This window comes from Oratosquilla oratoria, chromosome 10 (assembly GCF_046742065.1).
Source record: "Oratosquilla oratoria isolate Oo_2021 chromosome 10, ASM4674206v1, whole genome shotgun sequence".
Classification (NCBI taxonomy): Eukaryota; Metazoa; Arthropoda; class Malacostraca; order Stomatopoda; family Squillidae; genus Oratosquilla; species Oratosquilla oratoria.
Window position 1 is genome coordinate 54,849,328 of NC_134786.1, and position 21,906 is coordinate 54,871,233.

At 38.1% G+C, this 21,906-nt stretch overlaps 1 protein-coding gene across 1 annotated transcript; it reads left to right on the top strand.

The window, feature by feature from the left end:
• The first annotated feature begins 2,057 nt into the window (after positions 1-2,057).
• On the top strand, positions 2,058-12,833 carry LOC143029220 (uncharacterized). Its single transcript, XM_076191817.1, has 7 exons — positions 2,058-2,182; positions 4,789-6,370; positions 7,120-7,254; positions 9,475-9,564; positions 9,986-10,198; positions 10,956-11,173; positions 11,917-12,833. Exons 2-7 carry the CDS (start codon positions 4,889-4,891, stop codon positions 12,038-12,040), a joined length of 2,262 nt encoding a protein of 753 aa, XP_076047932.1. The 5' UTR covers positions 2,058-2,182; positions 4,789-4,888; the 3' UTR covers positions 12,041-12,833.
• The last annotated feature ends 9,073 nt before the right edge of the window (positions 12,834-21,906 follow it).

Below are 21,906 nucleotides of genomic sequence, written 5' to 3' on the forward strand. Positions count from 1 at the left end.
GGTGAGGTAGTATGTGTGAGCGAAATTTGACGCAGCCCGAAGGGATTTCTCCCCGTCTTCTCCTTTTATGAATGGGGGGACGGAGAGGGGTGGTCGCCGATTTAATGAAGCGACCTTGCTGTGGATGTGCTGTGTTTTGCGACACTGCTTCTGACCCAGGGCAGTGGACAAGGTGCAGGGATGACCTGTCATCCAGGAGGTGCTAAGATAAGAGGGAGGGTGGAGGGGTGTGGAGTGTATTCAGGGATGGATTGGGTGGGAATGATTTTATGCCTTTTCCTTTTTGGCTACCCCCCTTGTAAGGGGGAAAAAGTCTTGGTATATGTATGTATGTATTATTATTATTATTATTATTATTATTATTATTATTATTATTATTATTATTATTATTATTATTATTATTATTATTATTATTATTATTATTATTATTATTATTATCATTATTATTATTATTATTATTATTATTATTATTATTATTATTATTATTATTATTATTATTATTATTATTATTATTATTATTATTATTATTATTATTATCATTTTTATCTTCATTATTATTATTATCATTATTATTATTATTAGACATTTGGGAATGGATGCTCAGAGGAGACTGTATGAATGAGTCATTGTGCCAACAGCACTGTATGGGGCAGAAACATGGAACATAAATGAGGAAAAGAGGAAGAGTTTAAATGTGTCTGAAATGAAATGCCTAAGAAGTATGGTAGGGGTTACTAGGCTAGATAGAGTGAGAAATGAGGAGGTGAGGAGGAGAATAGGGGTGGAAAGGAAGTTGGGAGATAAGGTTGATGAAAGAGTATTGGGATGGGTTTGGACACATGGAAAGAATGGATGAAGAAAGATTAGTAAAAGAGGTGTGGAAGGCAGAGGTGAAAGGAGTGAACATGAAGGGGCGACCAAGAATGAGATGGATGGATGAGGTAAAAGTGGCACTGGGAAAGAGGGGAATGTCTGTTGAGGAAGGATGGGAGAAGTTAGAAGACACGGGTGAATGGGAAATGGTTGTGTATGGATAATGATGTGATGCATGGCGGGAGATGAGGGGTGAGGGAGTGTGAATGATATTTTGTCACAGCCCGAAGGAATTTCTCCCCGTCTTCTCCTTTTCTGCAAGAGGAGATGGAGAGGGGGGGGTTCGCCGATTGAATGAAGCGGCTTTACTGTGGATGTGCTGTGTTTTGTTAATTGGTTCTGACCCAGGGCAGTGGGCGAGATACAGGGATGACCCGTCATCCAGGAGGAGCCAAGAAAAGAGAGAGGGAGGGGTGGTGAATGGGAGTGGAGTATGTGGGAATAAAATGAGTGGGAGTGGTTTTATTCCTTTGATTTCGGCTACCTCCCTTGTAAGGGGGAAAACCGTTGGTATATGTATGCACATATGCATGTATGTATGTATGTATGTGTGTATGTATGTATGTATGTATGTATGTATGTATGTATGTATGTATGTATGTATGTGTTTATTTATTTATTATTATTATTATTATTATTATTATTATTATTATTATTATTATTATTATTATTATTATTATTATTATTATTATTATTATTATTATTATTATTATTATTATTATTATTATTATTATTATTATTATTATTATTATTATTATTATTATTATTGTCGTTATTATTATTATTATTATTATTATTATTATTATTATTATTATTATTATTATTATTATTATTATTATTATTATTATTATTATTATTATTATTATTATTATTATTATTGTTGTTGTTGTTGTTGTTGTTATTATTATTATCATTATTATTATCATTATTATTATTATCATTATTAATGTTGTTATTGTGTTATGCATTATTCTGTACACATTGCTGACATGTCATTAACCATCATTATTACTTAATTTCAATAGAATATTGTTTATTTTCTTTTTCTCCTTAAATCGTCAATGCTACACTAGATCATACATTTTCGATTGACTTATGTCTCACCCATGGACCTTGGTCTCATATATACAGTGCACGTAGATGAGTGAAGTATAACGAAACGGTTGACAGCATTAGTGACAGTCCAATATCTTGGGGAGTCCCCCATAATCAGCTTCCCAAAGTCAAGCTTTCAGGTGCGTCTATATCCACGTCCGTTAGTCTGTTAGATACTACGAGTGGATAGTCTCCACAGGGAGAGCCCTCCAAGGTATGTACGAAACAGTGTGTCGACATTTTGTTAACACATATTGTTATCAAAATGGAGGTTTTCATTCAAATTTGATTATAGAAAAAAAAAAGAACTTTTATGCCAGTGACAGTATTGTTCACAGAAGTAATCAAAGAGCATTATTATTCGTTTGTTCTTACCTGACGACTTAACAATACGACAGTTTTCGCGTCTTTGTATCCCCTTCCATACAATTCCATACAATGACGCCTCCGTAGGCGTCACGAGGCGCGAGTGGGTATATGGCGATGCTGGTGCCGGCGTCTTGATTATATTCATTTTGTAATTGTAGCTGAGTGACCCCCCACATTCTGTGAACTAGCCTGATTATATTTCCTGTGGTTATTAATATTCAAAGTGAAAGAGAACAAGTAATGCAGCTGAAACTTTACATTTTATAATGCGAGCATTGTGATGCATCATCGTACATCAGGCAGCTGATGCTGCCTGCGAGAATTTGACTGGTATTGAAAAGGCTAAAAGAAGTTTACATATAATTGAAATAGCTCCTCCAGTGCCAACCTTAATAACAGAAGAAAAAAATTACCATCTGTTTGTTTATGCCTGACAACATACTACAACGGTTTTCCGATATTTTGTTTATTTATTTATTTATTTATTTTGCATGTAATTGGATAATGTCCGCCAGTGCCAATATTGGTAGAATATATATATATATATATATATATATATATATATATATATATATATATATATATATATATATATATACATACATACTGTCTTTGCTTAAAGAGTTAACAATACGACTGTTGTGTACATATACCCCATAAGCATCCTTGTGCGTAAAGTGCAAATTTATGCATTGTAGAGTTGTGTGGTAGTTGACTCTGACTCAATGGTCGGAAAGGCCAGAAAGGGTCACCCCAATTAGGTCGCGTCTGGTCATGGCGTCTGGTCAGTCCCCTGTATATATACTTCCTGCTCCGAGCGGGCAGGCCAGTCAGTTAGTCAGTTCTTCACTGTACTCAACTTGTTACGCGTCACTAGGCCTTCGCGCTCAGTCCTCCACTTGGGGACCACGCCACGTCTCCCTCTGACACACGTATCTGCATTAGAATAAAGTATACAACGAAACTGCGCATCACTGTCTCCCTACGTCACCTTGCCCTAATAACACACTCATATGTTACACGATACTTTGCCATGTACCAGACCGTGTGCCCAGACTGCACTCCAGAAAGTACCCAGGAACTTGTTTTCTCACCTCTACATAGTATATTTTGGTCATACTACCTTCGTGTAGGCCTTCCGTGATGGATGGTATTTGAATATTTATTTTGGCTGTTCATGGGCGTCCGGAGGAGGGGAAGGGGGCAAGGGTGGGGGCAGTTGCCCTCCTATAAATCCAAGTTGCGCTTGAAACTTTGCTAGTCGTCACGTATAATTTCGCTAAATTTCTAAGTTATAGAATATTACTGTATGAATGATTTTCGCCTACGAGTCTGCAATTCAAGTACATGCTGATACTATACTTAATAGTGAATTACACGGCCATTAAAGTCACTTTTTTCAGAGGTGAAAGAATATTGTTTTCCTTGACCGCTCTGATTAGTTTACTATGCACATACATTGTGAACGTGATCAAAGTCGAAATGTAACTCATGTAGATAATGTAAATATATGCCTATACGGCCAATTTGAAGTGCGCATCTTTATATTATCCCTATACCATTAACCATATATCTATAGTATATTCAATTTTGCTCTCCACCCCTACAAAAATTCCTATGGACGCCTCTGTAGCACAGCCACTTAATTAGCAAAGATGTTAATTCTACTAAGTATTTTCTTATATACCATAGTTTCCTCTGCTGGGGATATAGAATTCTGAAAGCGTATTCAGAATTTTCACTAAAGCTTTATAAAACGCATCTGCTACCCGGTATTTTCTAGATTTAGGAACTTTTTCTTCTGAATGTCGGAAATTTTCCAATCTCAGATTACGAATACAACTATAAATCAATCGGAGAGGCATATTCCCTTTATTACCGATGAGATATGACATATTTTGATAAAATCACCTGACGATAATCGGGATAAATAGGAAAGTGCCAACAAAGAGGATGAAGGTATGGGATATTTTTAGTATGTATTTGTAAATACATTTATGATAAGTATATATGTAGTACATGTATATATGTATGTATGTATTTATGTATGTATATATGAACAGAATATATGCGAAGAACATTGCGACCATTGTTGCACGACTTCAGAAGGTTTTAATCCGGGTGCACACTAAGCCTCGTGCAGCGCTGCATGAGGCACTTGGCAGTGTTGAGTGCAGCACCGAGTGTCCACAGTGTCTATCAGCACTGTCACACTGTCAGTGTGACAGTGCTGATAGACACTGTGGACACTCGGCGCTGCACTCAACACTGCCAAGTGCCTCATGCAGCGCTGCACGAGGCTTAGTGTGGACCCAGCCTTACACGAAAGGTATCCAGAGGAGAAGCATAATGTTTGATGTACTTGTCATGGATACTCTTCTGTGTCCGTTGGTGTTTTTTCAGTTCGAATCACACCATCGGCACTTTTCACCAGTTAAGTCTTCGTTTCAGGAACGTTTGAGTCATCGTTCGCTCCAAGACTGAACATCCAAGCTCCTTTTGACTTCAAACACACATTTCTTAATTCGTGGTTAAATACAACAAGCACACAATGTTTGTTCACGGGACCTTAGACATGAACCTTATGGGAGGAAGCAGGATCAAGGACAAGGATAACTTACTGTTTAACATCGCTCGAGGTGATTGGTCTGATTCTTATGTCACCGTTCTACTGGACACGACCGTCATCTTCAGGTCCTCCGTCCAAGTGAACACCATGGACCCTGTATGGGAAGAAAACACCCGTCTGTCCCTTTGTCATAACGCCTCTTATCTCCACATCAAAGTCTGGGACAAAGACTACTTCGACTCTGAACTTATTGGCTTCGTCAAGGTTCCTATCGAGTCGGTCGTGGCTAACGAGAACAAGGACGACGTCTATGAACTCGAAGACTCTCAAGGACTGCTTCACCTCCATTTGTCCTTTACGCCTTGGCATGAAACGCTGACGACAACCGAAGTGCCCAGGTGCTACTTTCCAGAGCGGAGAGGGGGAAGCGTTGTTTTCTACCAAGATGCACACCACACACCTGAGTCAATGGACCTCCATTCTTCCCAGGACAACTCAAGTCCATCCGCTTGGGAAGACATCGAACAAGTCCTGCTGAAGGCAAAACAGTTCATTTACATAACTGGTTGGAGCTTTTACTCCTCCATTAGACTCAACAGGCGAAGAGACTCCATGAAGATTGGCGAAATTCTAAAGAAACGAGCTGAAGAAGGTGTCCACGTCGCTATATTGATCTGGAACGAGAAATTCTCGGCGGGCCTGTGTGCAGGTCTGATCGGTACCCACGACGAGGACACGGAGAAGTTCTTCGAGGGGTCTAAAGTCCACGTGGCACTGGTGAGGCGCAACAGCACCATGTACCCCATCAAGGAACGGGCAAAGGAAACCCTCTTCAGCCACCACCAGAAGGCGATCGTCGCCGACAACCCCGATCCAGAGAAACCCGGGAAGTCCTCCCTCGTGGCTTTCTTGGGAGGGCTCGATCTTACAGACGGCAGGTGGGACACCCCTGACCATGAGCTCTTCAACACCCTGAACACATCCCATCGAGAAGACTTCCGAAATGAGTTCTTTGATGTCTCCTCCAGGTTAGGTCCTCGACAACCTTGGCATGATGTCCATTGCATGATCAGAGGTCTCGCCTCTCGCGATATCCTGAGGAACTTCAAGGAAAGGTGGAGGATGCAGGTGCGCGAGAAAGCCTCCCTTATGGACCAAGTCGACGAGAACGACTTCGACTTTGGTGAAGACGACGAGGAGGCCGAAGTCGCTTGGAAGGTTCAAGTCCTGCGGTCCATAGACAACGATTCTGCCGTCTTCTCGTCGGAGAGGAAGACCTTTCTGACTTCGTCACATGGTCATCTGCTGGACCAGAGCATTCAGCACGCTTTGGTCCACGTCATCAGGAAAGCGGAGCGCTTTCTTTACATCGAGAGCCAGTACTTTGTCGGAGCGTCTCACTTCTGGAGCTCCAAGGAGGACGTGGCCACCAACGTTGTGCCGATGGAGATCGCAGAGAAAATTGTAAGTACTGCCTTCAAGCATAATTATTATGTTATACTATCCTACACTATACCATACTGTACTATACTATACTATGCTATGCTCTACTATAATATACTATACTATACTATACTATACTATACTATACTATACTACACTATACTACACTATACTATACTATAATATACTATACTATACTAATACTATGCTATATTATACTATACTATACTATAATGTACTATACTATACTATACTATACTATACTATACTATACTATACTATACTATACTATACTATACTATACTAATTATACTTTACTATACTAATCCCGTAACCCAGTACAGTATATCAGTGGTTCTTAACCTCGGGTACCTATACCCCAAAGGGTAAGAAACCTTGAACCCCGGGGGGGGGGTACGAGACATGATAGCCAGTGCAGTGGTACTGTATATTTACAATGAGAAAGCCAAGCAAGGTTTGTATCGCTAATCCTTTTCATATGTTTGCATTGTATTTGTATTGAATGGGGGTACGAGAAAATTATCTGAGATATCAAGAACACTGCACTAGATAGTCGGGGCAGCACTCGGGATGCGCGCTTGGAAGCTCTCTCTCTCTCTACACACACTAAGAAAAATATTACATTCCAGGCCTTGATCATGTGAGTCTGTATGAGTGAATATGTAAAGGCTGCACGTTGGCGATGAAATGTCGTCTGACTTACCCGCCCATACAACTGATGTATATTCTCGACATTTTCTTCCCGCCAGGCTTCGAAGATCCGTGCTGGGGAGTCCTTCCGGGCCTACGTGGTGGTGCCCATGTGCCCCGAAGGCAAGACGGACAACAAGATCATCCTCTGCAGTATGGTCGCCATCCTCAGGTGGCAGTTCCTGACTTTCCAGGTAAGTGGAAAAGATTTCTGCAGTTTGTTATGATGTTTGAAATACTAACATATGTATGTAATAGGAGACTAATGAAAAAATACTAAAAGGAAAAAAATTATGGAAATACTACTACTACTACTACTACTACTACTACTACTACTACTACTACTACTACTACTACTACTAATAATAATAATAATAATAATAATAATAATAATAATAATAATAATAATAATAATAATAATAATAATTATAATAATAATGATAATGATAATAATAATAATGATAATAATAATAATAGTAATAATAATAATAATAATAATAATAATAATAATAATAATAATAATAATAATAATAATAATAATAATAATAATAATAATAATAATAATAATAATAATAATAATAATAATAATAATAATAATAATAATGATGATAATGATAATAATGATAATAATAATAATAATAATTATAACAATGACAATGATAATACATACATACATACATACATACATACATACATACATACATACATACATACATACATACATACATACATACATACATACATATACCAAGGCTTTTCTGCCTTACAAGGGAGGTAGCCAAAAAGAAAAAGGCATAAAATCATTCCCACCCATTCCATCCTTGAATACACTCCACACCCCTCCACCCTCCCTCTTATCTGAGCACCTCCTCAATGACGGGTCATCCCTGCACCTTGTCCACTGCCCTGGGTCAGAAGCAGTGTCGCAAGACACAGCACATCCACAGCAAGGCCGCTTCATTAAATCGGCGACCCTTGTTGATTCTATTAAATTTACTTTAGAAATTGAGAAAAATTGTACCTTACCTTTCTTAGATTACACTATCCTACGTCATGACAATAGCCTTAAATTTAAAGTATATCGTAAACCAACCAATGTAAGTTCATATATCCATTATTATTATTCTCATCCAAATAATATCAAACGTACAGTCTTTGCTTCTATGTTTTTAAGAGCTTTTCGTATTTGTAGTCCTGAATCTATTGATGAAGAAATCAGAAATATTTTTAACATTGGGCTAGAATTAAAATACCCTAAGCAATTCCTTGATATTGCTTACAATTTTGCAAGGAAATAATTTTTAACTCCTCAGCCTAAATCACCTTTCAATTATCATAATGTTTTAATTTTACCATTTCAAGAAAATTTGTTAAGTATCACAGAATTATTAAAAAGATTTAACGTAAAGGTAGTTTTTAAACATGATAGTTCAGTAAAACATAAACTCATCAACAATAGTATTGAAATTAAAAAAGGATGCATTTATAAAAATTCCTTGCAAAATGTGTAATCAATTTTACATAGGTCAAACTGCCAAACCCTTAAACATTAGAATTGAACAACACAAGAAAAATGTTAGGGATGGCAATAATTCTAGTGGTATATTCAAGCATATTGAATTAAATAATCATCCAGTTGATTGGGGTAATGCCCAGCCAATCTATTATACCAACAACATAATAGCGAGAAATTTAATAGATTGTAGTTTGATTCATACCATCAGTAATCAAAATACTAACCTACACAAGGGCTTATACAAGCTTGATAATCTTATTTGTCAAGAAATTAGTAAGATAATATCAGGTAAAATGTAACCCAGCACTATGTGACCCTGGCGACTGTGACCTGATGTCGCCCCACCATCATAAGTTAATTGACAATGACCTTCCGCCCTCCAGGGGGTAATTGGCCGCTACCCTTATTCAAACTCTCCTTGTTCCTTTGTTTCATGTATATATTATCTATGCATTTCTATTACTATGTACTTGTTGCACTGAAGATGTAATATACGAAAGCGCTCTGCTTCGTTAGTTTCTTTTTCCAATTGGTCAACTTTGCATAAGTGAACACACGTACCCGTATTCTTATTAGCATATATAAATATATATAAATATATATATATATATATATATATACATATATATATATATATACATATATATGTATATACATTTGTATATATGTATATATATATATGTATATACATGTGTATATATGTATATATATATATGTGTGTGTATATATATATATATGTATATACATGTGTATATATATATATATATATATATATATATATATATATATATATAGAGAGAGAGAGAGAGAGAGAGAGAGAGAGAGAGTCATATATGGATATTCATAAATGTGTGACTTGAGTGCCTGAACCTGTAAAGTGATCCTTGTTCCGCTGCAGGCCATGTTTCGCCACATCGCCGACGCCCTGAAGGAGGTCGGCTCGACGGAGTCCCCCGGCGATTACCTCATCCCTCTCTGCTTGGCCAAGGTACGAGGAGAACGGAGCACACGTCAGGAAGCGCTGAGTAGCCGTCACCTTTGCTCTATCATGCGCTTTTGGAATTGAGGCAGATAATAAGTGTCGCTGCTGGGAATCGAAAAGGAGTGCGGGATTCGAATCTGCGACTTGGAAGAAACGAGATCCAGCACGCAGGCAGTTTAGGGGGCTTTAATGACACCCCTGTGGACCAGAGTCACACATTGTTGTTTAGTACCATCCCCTTTTTCTACTACCCCTGAATGTTTATTTTAGTACATACAGTATATGACTTCCATTTATCTGGCGCGATATTTCCCCCAAGGATAGAAGCGCTGGTTATTGACAATGAGATAACTTGGATAGTCTATGGACTTTTTTATTTTCGTGTACACGAAGTAAACAGCATCCTCTTCATTCGCCTCTCCCTCAGATGGAGTTGAAGGGTCGCGTCTCCCGGGACCTGCCGCGCCCTTCGGAAGGCTCCGAGGAGTCGCGCTGGCGGGACCTCAGCCGCTTCCTGATCTACGTCCACTCCAAGCTCCTTATCGCCGACGACGCTGTCCTCGTTCTTGGGTCACCGAACTTGAACGAAAGGTCTTTGAACGGAGGGCGAGACACCGAACTCGCTATCATGGCCTTACAGGTACTCTTTTCCTTCTGCAGGAGCTGTGCTTTCTTTTCCAGTAGGTACTCTCTTTCTTCTACAGGGGCTGTGGATTCTTTCAAAGTAGGTATTCTCTCCCTTCTACAGGAGCTGTGGCTTCCTTCCCAGTAGGTGCTCTCTCTCTTCCTTCTACAAGAGCTGTGATTTCTTTCCCAGTAGGTACTCTTTCCCTTCTGTAGGAGCTGTGGTTACTTTCCCAGGTAGGTACTCTCTTCTCCAGGAGGTGTGGTTTCTTTACCAGTAGGTACTCTCTTCTTCAGGAGATGTGGTTTAATTCCCAGTAGGTACTCTTTTCTTTTTCCAAGACTTTCACATGCATACTTTCTTTCACTTACAAGACCCACGATTTCATCCCCTCCAAGTGCGCTGATCCTTTTCCAGGACCTACACGTGTGTGTGTGTGTGTATTTACATAAGAGTAGTATGCAGGAAAATAGCAATGCTCGTGGGGTCCCGTCTCCTAGTCTCCAATTTATCATACCTAGCCTGTATGTGTGTGTATCACGTGCTGGGCTCGTGATCGACAGCTATTTCCCTCCCGGAAGAGAGCCCAGAGCTCGTATGACCGATCTATGGGTAATGCTGTGACCTTACACGTACACACACACCCAACTCCCCGCCCACGAGAGTTGAAGTAACGACTCGAAGCGCAGCGATACTGAAAACACCAAATGAAAAACCTTTGCAGGATCTTCCCTACAGAGATTTCCTGTAACTTCGTCTACCCCTCCTACAGGAGCGAGGCAAGAATGAGGTAGTCACCGACGGCAGTGTGGCCGCATTCCGCCGCTCCCTGTGGATGGAGCACACGACCGGCAAGTCCGAGAACGATCCACTCCTGGCCGACCCGTCTTCTGCTGCCTGCGCTCGGAGGATCAATCAGTTAGCGGACGACGCGCTGGTTAACTTCGCCGAGGGTGAGGCGTCGACTCACGACCACTGCAGGTTCCTCAAGTAAGAAACTTATATCATATGGATTTATGTATTTACTTATTCGTTTCTATTCATTCTATTAGTTTATTTTGTGTTACTTTCCTTAAAATATACATTTTGCGACCCTAGTTTTCTCCTCTGCTTATCATTATTATTACTGTAATTTTGTAATAACACTGATTTTGCCCACTGGACCAATATTGTGAAAAAATAAGCTTACAATTTGACGTCATGACGCTGTGCGACGATGAAAATGAAAAAATGATTGTGTGTGTGTGTATATATATATATATATATATATATATATATATATATGTAAATATATATACATATATATAGACATATATATATATATATATACTGTATGTATATATATAATATATATACATATATATATATATATATATATATATATATATAAATGAATGAATAAACAAACGAATGAATAAATAAGTAGACAGATGAATAAGTAGATAAATAAGTAAATAAATTTATATATATATATATATATATATATATATATATATACATATTGATAAATGAATAAGTTAATAAATAAACGAATAAATAGATGATTGAATAAATCAAAGAATGAATAAAATACATATAAAAATAAATAAAAATAAAAATGTTACAGTCGACTCTCTTAACAAAAGAGTCGAAACGAGAAAGCCTCTGTGTGATACGACGCCACGGAATACCATTCTGACCCGTGGCACTCGTTCAGGTGCCAATACTGAAGTGTGACTGTCTCTCCCCGACAGGTTCCCATACCAAGTGGCCTCTGACGGGAGTGTTACTACGAAGGAAAACATGGAGACGCTGCCCTTCCTCCCAGTCCCAGTCGCCGGAGACTGTGGATACATTCCAGCCATCTTCACTACGTAATTTCAGTAGTATTTTTAGCTCCTGAGGTTTCATGATGATGATGATGATAATAATAATAATAATAATAATAATAATAATAATAATAATAATAATAATAATAATAATAATAATAATAATAATAATAATAATAATAATAATAATAATAATAATAATAATAATAATAATAATAATAATAATTATTATTATTATTATTATTATCATTATTATTATTACTATTATCGTTACTATGATAAAAATGTGATGCATATATCAGTTCTGTTATATGCACGTGGAAGTTAGTGAAAATAACTGAAATGTGAGGTGGAATCAATTTACCTGATATAGCCAGAATAATATGTTTGACGAGTGTCACTGTAATCTGTTTTATCACACAAAATTTTTACAGTCCACTATAGAGTAAACTTTTATAAGTTTACTATTTGTCTTAAATTCGAGGCGAAAAAGGCTGTCAACCAGCCGAACACGCATTTCGACAGAAGAAAATATCTATATTACCAAAAATGTATTACCTGTATTTTCAGTATTATCAAAACATTATGATTACAAAAATGTAAGAAATACGAGAAAATTTTTAGTTAAGATTCTTTATAATGTATTCATTTATCATTAAAGTTGCAGTGCTATTGACCTCTTACTGTAAAAACAGACGAGATAACATCCAAGATGTCTGATAAGATAATAAACAAATGAAAAATGAATAAAGGAATGTAACCACTTTGAAAATCAAATATGTCTAATTTTGTTTGAATATATTTCAAAGCCAATGATAGCTAAATAAATTACACAAACGCTTTTTCGTTTTTTATTTATTGCAATTTTGAATTGCGTTGTCTACTTCAAAAAAGTTCGTCTGCTTCAGCCATTCTCATAAAACCTACCCGTGGCGCCATCTGCTTTGCAGTGACGTCAGAGATTCTGTTTATTCTTCATACATCGCCATTGTGTTTGATGAATAGTGATCGTATCGAGTGCCGAGGCTATTTATTATCAGATATAGGAATTATGAAAATGAAAAAATGACTGGGGAAAATACACAATTGAGAAGAAAAGAATAGGAGAAAAGAGGTGAATTATAATAATATATTTCTAACATATAGAACTATAGAAAGGCAGGCGAAGAAAGCTTATGATGATCGTACAGAACATACACGGGGAGTTAAATGGTGAGGTTCGATTATCTTACTATAATACTAAATGTCTTTTTTAAAGCATTATGCAAAAGATGTCTTGTAGCTCTGGTGTTAACACCATGGCCTGTCTGGGGACACGCCACCTTACGTATGGTGAGAAGTGCTTGTGAAATTTGTTTGAGATGTTGTAATGGCTGTGGTTGTGAATGAGCTCTGAAGTCAGTATAATCAGCTCGAGCATATTGATCAAGTGCTAGCATATATCTATAAGCGACACTGATCTACCGCAACTGATATCCGTCGTTGAGGAGAGGGGTTGGAAAGTCATGAAAGTATTTTTGCACTGCACTGACCCAATGATGAGAAATATTATATCTGGAAATTTAGATTATATTCATCGGATAGAATAACTTAGAAAAATAATACTAGGAGAAATATTAAGCGAATGACAAAGAAATTACATAGAATAAATATAAAAAAGGGAAAGTAAAATAAAACAAGACAGAATAGTAGGCGTGCAGATAGAGAGAAAAAACAAAAACATTTGTCATTTGTTAGAACAGATAGGCAAGTTCTTAACGATATTTCTAGTGAAGCTTTCGTTTTTATAGTGTCTATACAATCTAGAACAATGTATCTAATTTGTGTAAAGAATTATTAGTTTTAATCAGTAGTAACAAATAACGACAATTAACCTTTCTACTGGCACACTAGGGCCAAGATGAAAAAAATATCTATACAGTATCACGTTGTAAACATTGTTTACAAAGCTTGTGACATTTAGGAGGTGTAGTGTGAACGTGATGCAGGATTGTCCAGGAACACACTGGAAAAATATTGAATGCGTCACGTATATGACACCTTACTTTTGGGGTGCCCAGACATCACTGCAGAACTAACATGGACACAGATATGCACCAATATGAAAACTTCTTCTGGGAGATTTTTCGGTTTCAAATGATAAACCATAACTCTATTGTCTGTCACAATTTTTGGATTGTGACACACGGCTCGCTATCTTCCCTTCCCATTTTCTTTTTTCGTCTGCTTTCAAACCCCAGCTACCAAATGCTTTCGCTCATGGGCCCAGCCGACGCGGGTTCCATAGTCTTTCGTATCCTTTCAATCCTTTTCGGACAGCAATTCCCTACTCTCCTTGGAATTACTAGAACTCTTAAGGCTTTTAGAAACTACTTCTTGATATTTTTCCTTCTCCTTATCCTCATTAACTGTTGTGCCAATTTGGCAATCAATTACAGTGCCTTAACGAAGTTGAGAGAGACTTCTAAATACTTACGGAAAACCTCCCCCCTCCCTTTAGATTCAAGTGTTTCAGTAGGCCTATGTGCAAATCACGAATGTCTAATATTAAGTGTGGGATTCCACAATTTCTTAAGTTTACTGCTTCTTATTGCATTTGTAAGTTGCTACTCTGATTAGACTGAGATTTTTTCATTCAAGTGTTACCAATACGATTTAGGTATAACGGTCTTTACCCCCCCCCTGCGCGCTTGTCACATAATTGTCTAGGCTAGTTTAAATTAGAATAGTTAGGATCGTATCTTACACGCTCGTGAATAGTGTCTACCCTCAAGGAACAATTGGAACTGTGTCATCTTCCACATAAACATTGTTCGTAGTTCCCTTCAAAACTAGTGACGGAGACGTAGAAATATCGGCAACGTTGGATGCTGGTTGACGGGCATTTTGACCTGACATGCCGCTGGTCACAGGGCAGTCTTTCCATTGGGTCCAACTAGGGAGGTCTGGCCGCTCGTATTCTCGGAAGTTCAATCGCGCCCTATCCTCCCTTATGTGGCTCACGAGGACCTTCTCCCTAAAGTGACAGACTACGCACTGTAAGACTTTACACGAGTGATTCGGGTACAGTCCCCCCGCCGGAACTTCTCTAAGTGTAGTGTACGGACGACATCCATCGTGGGAACCTCAGCTCATCGCGTGACCTCAGCTCAGTCCACTCGTGACCTCAGCTCAGTCCGCTCGTGACCTCAGCTAGAGACCTCGTTTTTCTGCACAGACACCAGCTAGCGAATACCTGTGAATTTTATATCTCCGAATAGTGTTAAGTGATTGTGTTGTGTTTTTGTAATTGTATACGTATAGCGCTATACAGTTACAGATATAATATAAAGTGCAGGGTTCTATTTAATTTCAAAACAGTTTTCTGTTACCGTACTCCAAAGGTAGGAGAAATAGTATAAGGTAAGCAGAGTAAGCTTCGCGTATTTAGTTTATTAGAGACCGCTTTGAATTTTGTTGTTGTTGATTTGTATTTTCTCTTTGCCGTTTTTATTGCTAAAGGGGGAGCGAAATGGCTTGTGAAGGTTGCGTGAACCTAGAGGTCCGTCTCAGGATGTGTGAGGAGGAAATTCGGCTTCTCAGGAGTGCGCTCCGTGAGAAGAGTGAACCCTCCCCACAACCCAAAGAGCGTTCCACTTCTTCACCTACTGTCACTGCCATGAGCGAGTGGTGCTCCGTGGGGTCCCGTTTGTCGAGCCCGCGTTCGGTAGACGTGTGCCCTGTGGAGCAACCGCTGGCTCTAGTCAATCGTTTTGCTCTACTGGAGGATGAAGTGGCTGAAAACCAGGAGTTCTTGGTGGTGGGGGACTCCATGGTTCGAGGCTATGACGACATCCTGCAGCGAAAGACTAAGCGACGTTGCAAGCTTGTATGTCAACCGGGCCGTGGGATCGTTGATTGTACACGGTCCATCAGGGAGCAAGGACGGAAGAACACGGTTACGATTGTTCATACGGGAAGTAACGATGTAGGTAGGGTGAGATCAGAGGAGCTTGTTCGGAATTACAAGGTCCTCCTTCAGGAGATGAAGGAACGTGGGAGCCGTCACGTAGTCTGTGGGATCCTCCCGAGGATCTACGCAGGTTCGTGTTGGAACAGTAGAGCCATAGGGATCAATGATAGGATATCGCAGTTGTGCACACAATTGGGATACCACTTTCTTGATCCTTGGTATCTCTTTTCTAGGCGCCATGACCTTTACGCTTCTGATGGGATCCACCTTACCCGCAGAGGCAAAGATGTTCTTACAAACCTCATTGTGGGAGTTTGTAATGAACTAGCTCCTTTTTTAGGGTAGAAGGCCAAAGGGAAGGGGAAATAGAATGTACTTGGGAAAACAGTGTAGAGTATAGCATTAATGTAGAACAATGTACCAGTATAGGACAAAATATAATTTTAGGATTTAATGTCGCTAGAGGACGAAATGTCACATTAGGATATAATGTCATAGGCCAAAATGTCAAAATGGGATGTAATGACAGTGGAGGACAAAAGATCACGATGGGAAGTAATGATAGTGGAGAACAAAATATCACGATAGGATGTAATGATAATGGAGGAGAAAATATCACGGTAGGATATAATGTCATTGAAGGCCAAAATGTAATTTTAGGAAGGGATACCGGACAGAATGTCAATGAAGGCCAAAATATCATGATAGGATGTAATGTCGCTAGAGGACGATATGACACATTAGGATGTAATGTCATAGGACAAAATGTCACAATGGGATGTAATGACAGTGGAGGACAAAAGATCACGATGGGAAATAATGATAGTGGAGAACAAAATATCACGATAGGATGTAATGATAATGGAGGAGAAAATATCACGGTAGGATATAATGTCAGTGAAGGACAAAATATAATTTTAGGAAGAGATACCGGACAGAATGTCAATGAAGGCCAAAATATCAAGATAGGATGTAATGACAGTGGAAGACAAAAGATCACGATGGGATGTAATTATAGTGGAGGAAAAAATATCACGGTAGGATATAATGTCACTGGAGGACAAAATATAATTTTAGAAAGGGATGCCGGACATAATGTCACTGAACGATGGGAGGCCGGCGTGAATCACGGTGACGTAGGGGGACAAAATGTACAAAATAGATCGGATGACCGTAATCGACCAGATGTCCGTGATGGGGGAAATTTTAATTTTGATAGGAGAAATGTTAATGAGGCATTGAATGTCAATGAAGGACCAAATGATAATAATATAGAGCAAGGCATAAATAAAAAAACAAAATGATAATATAAGACATGATATTGAAACTCAAAATGTGTCAAAAAGAAATAATCACGAGTTTCTTAAAACTATGTACTTTAATGATCGTAGTATTAGGAACAAATTTCAAGAAATACAGGCGTATGTCAAAAGCGAAAATCTCGATATGATAGGAATAACTGAGACATGGTTAAATGGTACAGAGTTCGAAGCTGAATTTAATATTGCGGGATTTAAACACTTTCATCAGGATAGAAACCACAAGAAAGGTGGGGGTGTTCTATTGTACGTTAAAAACAATGTTCATGCTTGTGTTTTAGAGAAAGTGAAACAGGATGCATATGACAGTTTGTGGGTTGAGTTAACCCTAACAAATGGACAAAAAATGAATATAGGTGTAATAAACAGGCCAAAGACATTATCATTAGCAGACGACAAACTGTTATTTCAAGAACTGTCTAGTTTCTGCAACCGGGATTTATTGATAATGGGTGATTTCAATTTTACTGACATTGATTGGATGACCCTTGAACATGGCCATATAGGTAGTCGCTTGATTGATTTTCTTGGTGACAATTACTTAATTCAGCATGTAAAAGAGCCCACAAGATATGGAAACTTGCTCGATTTATTGATCACTAGCCGCGAAAGCATGGTAACTGATGTAGAAGTCGGTGAATCTGTTGCAAATAGCGATCACAATTTAGTCAGATTCAAACTCCTAAACAATTTTAGAATAGATACTTGTGCTTCTAAAATACCCGATTTCAGTAAAGCTCAGTTCATAGAACTACGTCAGGAGCTTCAGCTTACAGATTGGGAGGCAAAATTAAACGAAAGGCCTGTAGATCAGATGTGGGAAATATTTCAAAATACGCTCACTAAGATGATTCAAACTTACATTCCTTTTAAGGACAGACGTCCCCCAAATCAGGCTCGCCCAAAGTGGCTCGACAAAGAAACTGAAAAAAGTATTGCTAAAAAGAGACAGGCTTATAAGAAATATAAGTGCTCGGGTGCATCTAATGACTATGAAACTTATGTATCAATACAGAGAGATTTAAAAAAGACAATAAGAAAAAGAAAACGACAATACGAAATGAACATCGCTGAGAAATCCAAAGAGAATCCCAAAGAATTCTATAGTTACATTAGAGATAAAAAGGTTGTTAGGAATCACATTGGTCCACTATTATCTGCTGACGGTCAACTTGAATATTCAAATGAAGGAATGTGTAATATCTTAAACAATTATTTTAGCTCGGTATTCGTAAACGAAACACCTCAAAGTGAATTCCAAACTGAAACCTGTGAAAAGTCTGGGGTAAACTTACTCACTACGGTAAATATAACAAAAGAAAAAATTAAAAGGTGTATAGACAAACTCAAAGTTAATAAAACACCAGGGCCTGACGGTTGGCATCCAAGAATCTTAAAGGAAATGAAAAATGAGATTGTTGTTCCATTAGAAATTATTTTCAAGAAATCCATCATATCCGGAGATGTCCCAAGAGAATGGAAGCTAGCTAACGTTACTCCCATATTCAAAAAAGGTGACAAAAAGAAACCAAATAACTGTAGGCCTATAAGTTTGACTTCGATCGTAGGAAAAATAATGGAAACTATCATCAGAGATGATATCGAATATCATTTAGAAAGTAACCGTTTGATAAATGATAGCCAGCATGGTTTCAGACGGAAACGTTCTTGCGTGACTAACTTACTCGAATTCTACAACACAGTTATCTCGAATTATGACAAAAGAAACAATATAGATTTAATATATCTAGACTTTGCAAAAGCTTTTGATACCGTCCCACACGAAAGACTACTTACTAAATTAGCTTTGCATGGAATAAGTGGTAGCCTATTAGGTTGGACTAGTAATTGGTTGAAAGGTCGAAAACAGAGAGTTGTTTTAAATGGAAAAACTTCTGGATGGAAAAATGTTGCAAGTGGAGTTCCTCAGGGTTCCGTTCTTGGGCCACTTCTATTCATAGTATATATAAATGATATAGACAATGGACTAAAATCTACTGTTTCCAAATTTGCTGATGATACAAAACTGTGCGGAGTGGCAAATGATCACTCAAACCAATTAGATATTCAAGAAGATTTAGATCAATTACAGCAATGGTCTGAAAAGTGGCTAATGAAATTTAACACAAGTAAATACAAGGTAATGCACATAGGTAAAAATAACAGTAAGTACGATTACAAGTTATTTGGAAATTCGTTAACAAAAGTGGATAGTGAAAAAGATCTCGGCGTAATTATCAGTAACGACCTCAAATCATCCAAGCAATGTATTTCAGCCTCTGAGAAAGCAAATAAGATTCTGGGATTGATTGCGCGATCTTTTGATTTCAAAAGTCCATCACTCATTAACAAGCTATATAAATCGTTAGTTCGTCCACATTTGGAATATGCTGTTTCCGTATGGTCACCGAATCTCATTAAAGACATTGACAGACTGGAAAAAGTACAACGGCGAGCCACAAAACTGATTCCAAATATCAAAAATAAATCATACGAAAATCGACTTAAGCACATGAATCTGTTTTCCCTAAAAAAGCGTAGACTCAGAGGTGACTTGATACAGGTCTTTAAGATTTTAAAGGGAATTGACAACATCAAAAGTGACAAAATTTTCACATTGAATGAGAATCAGACAAGAAACAATGGTCTCAAACTGTCCGGAAATAGATTCAATTTGGAAGTAGGTAGAAACAACTTTGCCAACCGTGTAGTTAATGAATGGAATAAACTTCCTGCACAGGTAGTGCAATGTAGTTCAGTTCGAAGCTTTAAGAATCATTTAGATAAATACCTAAGTAAGATGCTGTAATGATTATAATTTGTTATATTATTTGTTTTTGTTTTGTTATAATTTGTCTGTCTGATTTTCATTTATTATTAGTTATATGTCAATTTATAATCATTTACTATTTACCTTTTTGTTTGTTATTCAACTATACCTATGCATTTATTTATGTATTTTATTTGTTATTTTTACATTACTATAGTTTTTTTTTTTTTTTTTTTTTTTTTTTCATCCGACCTAGATATGGATCAAAAGGTCTCCTGTCGGCATGCTCCGCCTTTGTAATCCTTTGGAACGGATTTGAATGGTGTCGTGACGAGGTTAGCCTCCAGTGAACACACCACACTGGTGCTATTGGACTAGTTACGTACCAGTCCCTCCCCCCCTTTCGGAGCATCCTAACTGGATAGGAACTTGACGGTGAAGTGACCCGGAACACGTCGGTGAAGTGTGTTGCTTGCAAAACCAACCTCAACGCCCGCCCTTAAACGCCAAGCTACAAGGTCGACCATCGCCCCGATCCAAACAAAGGCGTCCCATCCCAGAAGCGGACCCGCGCCTATCTGAACTCAGCAGGAGGAATCCGCGCCTATTGAAGACGTCTCCACACTCCAGAGAAGACATTAAGTTAAGAGGTTTTAGTATAAGTTATTTAGATAGTATTAGCGCGCAGGGAATAGATAGGATGTATGAGTGAAATCCAGTTAACTGTTAACCCACATTGCTTAATGACGAGTAGCATAATTCTAGTGTCTGATTTTAGAATTAATTAATCTATTAAAACTCACAATAGGAGTTCTGGGTGTTTTATTAGCCTAGGACGGTTCACTTAATGAGTTGCCCCATCACCCCCCCCCCCTCTTTGATTTACGTTCACGCTCGCCCTGGAGGGAGCGCGAGTGGTCCCGGGCGGTGGTACAAATCTCCTGAACTTCGGTTCCTCAACTGCAGCTATCCTCCCCCTCCCTCCATCACTCACTTAAGGTACGTATTACCCACACCCCCTCAACCACCACCTTCTCCTTCCACTGTCCAGGAATTTTTGTGACATTGTCTATCCACACAATTTAGCTGTCAAATATATTTGTGGGGTCAAAACTACTCTCAAAAGTTTATGAAAAACTCTCAATATCGCCGAATGAATCGACTGTTTCTCTACAGAACGACATTGTTAATTGAGATAGCTTGGTTTGGTATACATTGTGACGTCATCACCCAAAGATGTCGCTGTATGCTATGCTTTAGAATGTAAATCAGCAGACAAAATATTTCCTCAAAATGCCTCTCAAAAACAAGTTTTGAGACATGATATTTGTTTTGAACATGGTTCTCGTGAATATAAGTAACTACGAAAGAGAAAATGCAAAGTTGCAACTGGCCATGTGGCTTTTCATTTCCGCCTCGACCGAATTTATATTATTTACTTGCCTTTCGACATTCGCATGTTTTCAAGGCGACGCCTGTCGGAATTTTGTAAAATATGTTTCATGGCAACCAGCAGCATAATTGTGTGAGTCACGTCTTAAATTGTTGCCAGTGTTTTTCTTTTATATCAATAAATAAAATGGAAAGCAAATGTGTTTTGGGCGAAGAGTAGGTTCATGCTTTGGCTGGTCACTTCCGTTACATGGGGGAGAGACCTCTTGAAATGTGTATATGTGTATGTATGTATGTATGTATGTTTTTATCGACCATAATTCCGTCAGTAGCCTGTAGTATGTGACGGGTAAATATGGTTCATGAATTTATAGAAAACCGTTGCTTGGAGTCTTTTCTAAATTATGGTGACTTCCAAGAATTATTCATATATTCTTTATTTCGCCGAGTTTTCTTTCATATTTATTTATCTAATTGTGATT

Coding starts and splice junctions, on each gene's coding strand:
- LOC143029220 (XM_076191817.1), top strand. CDS start 4,889: ATGTTTGTTCACGGGACCTTAGACATGAACCTTATGGGAGGAAGCAGG. Junction 7,255..9,474: donor GGCAGTTCCTGACTTTCCAG/GTAAGTGGAAAA, acceptor GTTCCGCTGCAG/GCCATGTTTCGCCACATCGC. Junction 9,565..9,985: donor TCCCTCTCTGCTTGGCCAAG/GTACGAGGAGAA, acceptor CCTCTCCCTCAG/ATGGAGTTGAAGGGTCGCGT.